General features: G+C 31.8%; 1 protein-coding gene across 1 annotated transcript; it reads left to right on the top strand.

Annotated features, from left to right (window-relative positions):
* Nucleotides 1-5,411: 5,411 nt before the first annotated feature.
* LOC111398253 (protein BIG GRAIN 1-like B) lies at nucleotides 5,412-6,674 on the top strand. The gene has a single exon (XM_023025180.1). It carries the CDS (start codon nucleotides 5,412-5,414, stop codon nucleotides 6,672-6,674), a length of 1,263 nt encoding a protein of 420 aa, XP_022880948.1.
* The last annotated feature ends 2,019 nt before the right edge of the window (nucleotides 6,675-8,693 follow it).

The raw sequence follows: 8,693 nt of genomic DNA, 5'->3' as shown, positions 1-8,693 counted from the left end.
ATCCTCATCGAGCTACCCTACCTTTTACTTGCTTTATATAATGTTTCTCACTAAATCATGTAAGTTAATAACAAAGAACAATCCATTTGCTAACAAATTTCGCAATAATCAATCATATATAAAGCCTTAGCGGGCGATTCGATTTATTTCTTTATGGATCATCTCGCTAGAATAATCTTACCTTCTACTTGCTTCATATTTTAGGTCAGTTAATGAATTAAGTTAATAACAAATTTTGCCATCGTCCACCATACTCTACATACGAAAATAAATTTAAAAATTAATAAATGATCGGTTAGGGACCTTAGCTGATGATTCGAGGTAATTATTTATCGCTTGAAAATGATTTTATTCCTTGATGATGAACCCTCGTTATTTTAAAATACATATTTCAGACCCATATATTGATTCACTTTGTGTGCCATTAACCTCAACGTTGACAAAAATAAATGATCCAATTGGCCAACTTCCTAGTATTTATCTTTGCTCATTATTTGTAATAATAATTTTAGAAGCTTTAATGTTAGTAAATTTAAGGTCTAATCCAGATGTGACACACTGATAAGGTGACAGTGCTTCTATCGATTTCAAATTATAAATTTACATTAAAGGTAATTATATCTAGACTTTATGTTTTCACTGTCATTCTTTTTACTTGAATTTTTACTTTGGCAATTTCACCATCCATGATTAGGGAGCTGTTTTAGGTTCCAAATCCATGGATTTACCATCTTTAAATACTACCAATAGTTTTACATTTTACCTCCTAGATTCTTAGGGAATTTTTTTTCTCTCTCTCTCAAAATCACTTTTTTTATATAACACTAATTCCAAGGTAAAATAAAGTCAAAATTTCCCATGAATAGTGTTATTCATAGTCGATGACTGTAGTAATCATTATACGTGATATAACATTATAAATTTTTTTTAAATTATCAAAATTATGTAATGTAAGATGTTATATAAGATGACTACTGCAATCAATGATTATAAATATCATTATTGTTTCCCACAGGCAATAGGATCCTTCCATCATCAATTTACAATGATTATGTGCCATTTTGTTTGCAACTATAATATTTCTCGAGTTTCCAATGTTCAATTTAAACTACTAAACATTGATGAATGTCAAGTTTGCTATGTTATCACATTATTCATCGTAGGTCGCAATTAAAATTTATGGTGTAATTGTTTTAAAAATGAAAAGAGAAACAAACGAAGGTAAATATATTCACACTACAATTTTTGTTAACTAATAGATATTTTAATTACAATGCATATCCCTAAATTTTTCTTATCAATTTACCGTGATTATGTGCCACTTTTTTCTATTAATTTTCACATGTTATCTATCAACATGATTTTTTGTCCAAAATGTTAGTTATGACTTATGGGGTCAAAAAAACATATTTCTCCCTCGTATTTTTAAATAATCGAAATAAATAACTAATGCAAATGTTAAACAATGTATTTATCCATCTTTTCAATGCACATTAGTAGAATATTTGGATGAAAATCGTGAATAAAGACAATATATATTTATTAATTGAAGGTTAAAAATAATAGTCCGATGAAAAAAAGTTGAGGACATATAAGTAAAAATGAACAAATATTGAAATTATTTCATGTTAATAAAATATTGTGCAGTTATTAGAAAAAAGGATGTTGTGCGAATATAATTACCCATAAATAAAAGAGTAATGTTATTCGTAGTCACTCACTGTGATAGTTGTCCTACGTGACATACACATGACAGGTGATTATTTGATACATTAATATGGTAGTTTAATGCATCAAATAATCATCTGCCATGTATATGCTACGTAGGGCGACTGTCGCAGTGAGCGACTGCAAATAGCATTATTCTAAATAAAAGGACTAAAGTGGTGTGAAATGACTATTTTAATCCTCAACAACTGCGTATTTTTCAAATTCTATTGGTAGTTTGGAATAATAAGTAGAGTTTTGTTAAGGGTACATAATTTGGTGTACCGAGGGTTAAATTATGTACTGTTAGTTTTATCCTAAATCATAGTTAAGTAAGATGCCTTCACCATGGATAAGTTGGTAGAAGCATGTGCAGTGATTTTAATACACATAAATTCTCAATTCATTAATACGAATCCTAGTTCCAAAAACGTCTTTAAAGAACATGGCGGAGTTAGAATTTTCATAATGGAGGGTGCAAAATCTTAAGGGACAAAATATCCGCCACTATATAGAACATGTTAGACCGTGTTTGGTCATCATTCTTGAAAACCTCCTATTTTTTTATTATTATTTTTTTTAATCAAAATCATTTACAATTACATACTATTTTAATAAATTCAAATATTGCATATTATTTTAATAAATTAAAAATATTTGAACTTAAATCCGAAAATTTTATTTTGATTGCTTATTTTATAAAAAAAAAAAAAGGGAAAAATGGGGCTCAAACATCTATTAAGAATTTATATTCTTTTTGTTGACAAGACATTAAATTCACAAGACACATTTGACACACTATTCAAATGCTATGAGAGTAAGGTTGTATTTGATAGCCAAATTTTTTCTATGGAAAACAAATTTCAACTTCCACTTTTGGCCTGTTTGATTAACAAAATTTTATAGAGAATTGATTTTTTCTACTTTGGCCGCCACGTCAACATTTTCTTGGTTTTCATGGCTTTTCAATTCTCACCACAATGGTGAGAATTGGTTTTCCATGTTTTCTTCTTCCTTTTTTTTTTCTTGTTAATTTTTTGCAATTGAAGCAAATTTTAGGAACAATTGTAAATCCTTTAAATTAACAATTTTCATGTAAAACAAAGTCAAACCAACCCTAAAAAATAGATATTTTTGGATTTCTTTTTGTTTTCTTGGATTTTTTTTTGTTTTTTTTGATAATGGAAACAAATTTTAGGAACAATTGTAAAAGAGAATATCCTTTAAATTGATAAATTTCATGCAAACACAAAGTCAGACAAATATCAAAAGATAGATGATTTTTGCATTTTTTGGTTTTCTTGGAATTTATTTATTTATTTATTTTTTGCAATGGAAACAAATTTTAGGAATAATTGTAAAAGATGATATCCATTAAATTGACAATTTTCATAAAAAATAAAGTCAAATGAACACGAAAGACACTTTTATTTCAACATTTTTCCGGTGAAAATTTATACCAATCAAACATAATAATTGACAATTAGCAATCAAACAATTTCTAAACAATTCAATTCCCTGAAATTCGTTTTCTTTCCACCCAAATTCCATCTTTGCAATGAAACGGACCCTAAGACTTTATCGTCCTTTTCTTTCTTAATGTTATTTACAAGTTATAAACTGTACGGATTCGTAAGATCTACAAGAGTAGCAACTTGTACTATGAAAAGTAATCTGAAATTGTATTATCATGTACGAAAACATCAAACGCTCTCAACATTTAAATGTCACCCTCGACTCATATAACATCCTCATGCAATTCCATTATTAATAATCCAACAATAATTAGAAACTAACTTACCTAAGTACATTCCGGTCCACATTAATACCCTTATAATTTCTCCACTTCCAAAGTGATCAGCTTTATACTTATCAAAAGAATGTATCCTGTATAATTAGTATTAGTACACTGACCAGTTTCCAGTACAGATCCTGTAGTTGCCTCCCACCAAATTGCACTTTCAAAATCAAGAACCTCTGCCCCACCAAAATAGTATGGCCCCACTTTCATTCTATAGTGTAACGACATTATTGTTATGTATTTCACAGAAGATATTTTACCATGGGTTTTGGTATGTGTATACAATCAAGCTTAGTTGATTAAAAATGTTTGACAAAAATCTTGTCATCCTCTCACATGAGTGTGACATCCACGTGAATTAAAAATTTCAAAAAAGTGGGCCCACCTCATACTGTAAGTGTTCGATCAGTGCTTCTTTTAGGTATTTCAATCACTATAGCATCATTGAAGTCTACACCGAGGATGTACAAGAGGGGGGTTCGTAGGCTGTACATTGTGTACAAATAGTAAAATCCTTTCACCATGTAAAATATGGAAGAGAGATAATTTTTTTTCCTTTTTTTTTCGTTTTTTCTCTTAGGGCTTTGCCCACCCTTTCTAGGAATTCTCGATGGCCAATGGCGAAGCGAGGCCGAAGATGGGGCTTGGAAATTGTTTTCAACCAATAATAGACATGTCTCGATTAGAACCTCACTAGCTGCATCATTGCCTCAAGCGCAAAGATTTGAGAGAAAGATAAGCATTGTTTCGAATAATTTTAAAATCAAGTAATTCACTCTTCCTTCGCATTTCATTAAATTGAGGTCCATTTTTATTTTTGTTATAAGTAAAAAATATTAAAAAAAAAGTTTAGACATTGATGAAAAAGGTGAATGATGGATAATTACAGAGTTGAATCAGAGGTGAAAAATTAAATAAATAAATTCTTCTTTCTACAACAAACGAACTAGTAAAATCTACTTCGAATCACCCAATTTTCAAGAACCCTATCAATGTTGAGATTCGTTTAACAGGGTTTGCATTTTCAGTTTTCATGTCTGTAACAGAGTTCTTTAGTTAAATTGGCATGTTCGATCTGATTTTTATATTACGGAAATAGATAAAAGGAAATCGGTATAACTTCAAGTTATAACAAGTATTTATTTCTTGTTTCGAATAAATGACTTTGAATTTTAAAAATTATATTGACCAATCTGGTAAGGTACACATTATAGAAATCATAAATCTTATTTATTATACTGTTTAATTCTATTCAATATCACTAAGAAACATAGTCTTTGTTTGCCTTAATTAAAAAAAATTTAATTCATTTTTCTCCCTTTTAATCAAATCATACATTTTCCAATAAAATAATATTACACGTAATTTAATTTAATTTTTTTTTTAAATCAGACATCATTCAAAATTTTATTATTTAACCATTAAAAAAATAACGGTGCCAAACTGAGGCATACTTGTAGGTACATAAATAAAGGTTGAACCCCAACCTTGAGGGTCCCCATCGTCCCGCCCTTAGAGTTTTGTGAAGGAGGTAAATCGAGGGATGTGTCTCAGCAGGTCAGGGAAAAAGAGCTGTTTGTTCACTGCGCTTACAAGGAGTCCAATTTCATGTTTCAGGAATCAAATCCCCACCCTGCGACTACCAACAAGATATGAGATAATTTTACTCCTATTCTTTGCATACTTTGATGGGGGCTTGTAGGTACATAAATAATTTGCTGAAAGGACGATGTGATTTTTGAAAAATCAGAATGCCACGCAATCAGATAAAACGTCCAATGCACGCGCTAGACAAGCCCTTTATAAATGCCAACATCCAGCTTCAAGTCTCATCCGAGATAAATGTGTCGTTTTGGTCTCATTATCAACAAAAAATTCTTTTTTCTACCAACTCATACGAGAGATGTATAGCCGGGAGAAACAATTTAGAGAAAATCCCAAAATGCCAACATTTTCTTCTACCCTTCTTGATGAAATTTACCGTTCCATCGACCAAAAATCTGAGGATTTGAAGATATACAAAGAAAAATCCATGAGAAAACAAGGGGGTGGCAGGCCAAAGGTTACAGCAAAAGATGTGGAAGATGAAGAAATGGCGAGATTCTGGAGGGCTTGTTTGGTTGAGAAGTGGATGGAGAAGGAAATAAATGAGAAAGTTGTTGCTAAAAAAAGGTCATTTTTGTTACCAGAATTGGAGAAAAAATCGAATCACGAGACTGATGTTTCGTTCTTTAGTTCGAGTTCGAGTTCTTCAGACAGTTCTGGTGTACTTTCTTCTTCCTCTGATACAGAATTCTTTGGAGGTTCTGTATCAAAATCAAGAGTTTCTTGTTTTTCTGCAACAAGGCTTAAACCGGTCAGAACCAGTGTCTCTCCGCGGGAAAATCCTCTGTTTCATGAACAGAATGAGCATGATTTGCCTCATGAATATCGAAATCATCAGGCGGATAGGATTGGTGAGAATTTGATCAATTCGAAATCGAGGGCCTTGAAGATTTATGCCAGTTTAAAGAAGGCGAAACAGCCGATTTCACCTGGTGGCCGCCTTACAAATTTTATCAACTCCCTTTTTGCGAATGCAAATACGAAGAAAGCAGTGAAAAATCCTAATACAAAAAATGTAGTGTTTGAAGATTCAGGTATGGAGAGAAAATCAAAGTCCACACAGGATTCACCAACTTATTCTTCAGCTTCATCATTTTCACGGTCATGCTTGAGCAAAAATTCGCCTAAATCGAGGGAGAAAATGCGAAATGGCATCAAAAGAACTGTTAGATTTCATCCTGTGAGTGTAATTGTCGATGAAGATTGTCGCCGTTGTGGCCAAAGATCCATATATGATGAAGATTCTGATAAATTTGGAAGGCCTCCATTGCCATTAAACACAGTTGTTGCAGACTTAAGAGTCAGCTTAAGGGAGAAAAACAGGAAAGCAGAAGAGGCTGCAAGAGATTTCTCCTCGTTTAAAAATATCCTCGACGATCTTGGAAATGAAGATGATGGAGAAGAAGATGAAGACGATGCAGCAAGTGATTCAAGCTCGGATTTATTCGAACTTGATCACTTGGCATTGTTTGGAAATAACAGATTTTGTGAAGAATTACCAGTTTATGAAACTACTCATCTGCATACAAATCATGCCATTACTAGTGGTTTGATTAGTTAATTGTTGTAATAAATTTGTTATTGATTTTTTCCCATTTTCTGATTTAGTTTCTTCTTTTGATAGATGATATCCTTTTAATCAAATCATATGTACTTTGGTATTTGATGTAAATTTTATTGAAAAAGCAATCACATAGAGACAAATACTGAAAAAGGAGGAAGGACAGGGATTATGTGTTTGATCCTAAGTCGGTAAGAGGGTGACATGTTTTCATAAAACAAAGGGAAAAGAGGGAAAATGAAGATTCGATAAGTAAAATATGAGGTGGAAATGGAAAAGGGAACGACAAATTTTGGTCATGGGAATAGAGAAAGTGAAGATCTTCTATGCTTTCTTGCCTTGCTTTTATGAACTTGGAATTTCGATCTGTACATTGCTTCAGAGTGGTGATACCTTCAAGAAAAAAACAAATCCCCAGGAGTTGAGTTGAGGCATTTGCTTGGTGCTCTTTTTATGGGTTTCTTCTCTCCCAAATTCTTTTTCCCTCATAGAGTCTATCTTGATACATCATACATTTTTTGGAAAATGAGTCACTACCAGACATTTCTTCTCATACTTTCTATCTTCTTTCTTTTTTGAAGTATATTCGGAAGGTATTAAATGTGTCGAATTATCCATTTCTGCTTAGAATAATTCTATTTGTACTTAATAGAATGTATCGAAACTTGTCCCCCCCGCCCCTCCCTCTCACAATGCACGTGGACCCAACGTGAATATAAAAATTTCCAAATGTGGTCCCCACGTCCTATTGTGAGTAATAGGTAAAGAATTAAATAAAAAAAATTATGTACATATAACATTATCCTTCCAGATGACCTAGCACTCACATGCAAGACACCACACTTTAAAAGCACGGTTCATCTACAACACAACCCGTGACACGTCGTGTCCACCTTTGGTGCTTGGCTTGATGGTAGTTAAAAATAGAAAAAATCTTATGAAAAAATAAAAATAATGAGTTTACTTCACTATTTGCCACTAAAGTTTGTGCAAAATTGGAAATTAGTCCTTAAAATTATTTTTAACCCAATTAGCCCTTGAGCTTACTTATGGTTTCACAGTTGGGCACTTCTTTACTAAAACTAATGTATATTTGACGGGGTAAACAAAACGTTGTCAATTCCTCCATCAATTATAATTTGTTTCATTAAAATGCTGATTATTTGATAAAATTTACAAATCCATCTATTATTTTACTTTAATCATAAAATTTGATCTAACCTTAACCCACTTCAAAATGCAACTCGGGAGAAATTTCGAAGTTTCGAAAGAAAATTTGCAAATACTCTATTCAAGAAATTCAAATGGCATATCTTGGGGATTAGAGTAGTAATTGAGTGACCAACAATACAACTTAGTGAACAATAGGTGATAAGTGCATATTATGCATTTATTTAAACTTTTATTCTCAAATATTTATTGGCATATTGAGCATCCATCTACCTAATTTATTGTGAATATAATTAATTGCAAGAAATATCCAACTTGAGTACAATTGGTCTCAAAAGGGCATTTTTTTGGAGCTTAATTGGGGTTAATTCAAAGAAAATTAAAGATAATTTGAATTGCACATGATCAATTAGAAGAGTTAAGAGAGAATTCATAAAAAATTCATAAGTATCGGGAGTTAAATTCAACAACTGAAGTTTGAGGATTATAAAATAATCTTTCAAATTTTGCATCAAATCAATTACTAATAATTGTGGATTTTGGAGGACTAAATTGTGAAGGAGTTAAATATGAAGAACTGAAGGTGCAAATAAAAAAGGACTTAAGCCAAACCAATAGGAGAAGTTGTGGACCAAAGTGAAAGAGGAAGCAAAATAATGCCTTGTAATTGTAGGCAATAAGCTCTTGTGATCACAAGGGCTTGGCATTGATGAGCATAAAGCACTTTTACTCAATGGTGCGATCGCAGCCCTAAAAAGGATGAGCTCACATAGTATATCTTTGGAAGAAAACCCAATGTCCTTAATTTGATCAACGTCTTCTTAGAATTTAGGGCATGAATTTTCATAT

Source organism: Olea europaea, chromosome 8 (assembly GCF_002742605.1).
Source record: "Olea europaea var. sylvestris chromosome 8, O_europaea_v1, whole genome shotgun sequence".
NCBI classification, from domain to species: Eukaryota; Viridiplantae; Streptophyta; class Magnoliopsida; order Lamiales; family Oleaceae; genus Olea; species Olea europaea.
This window is presented reverse-complemented; position numbering and strand designations above follow the sequence as displayed.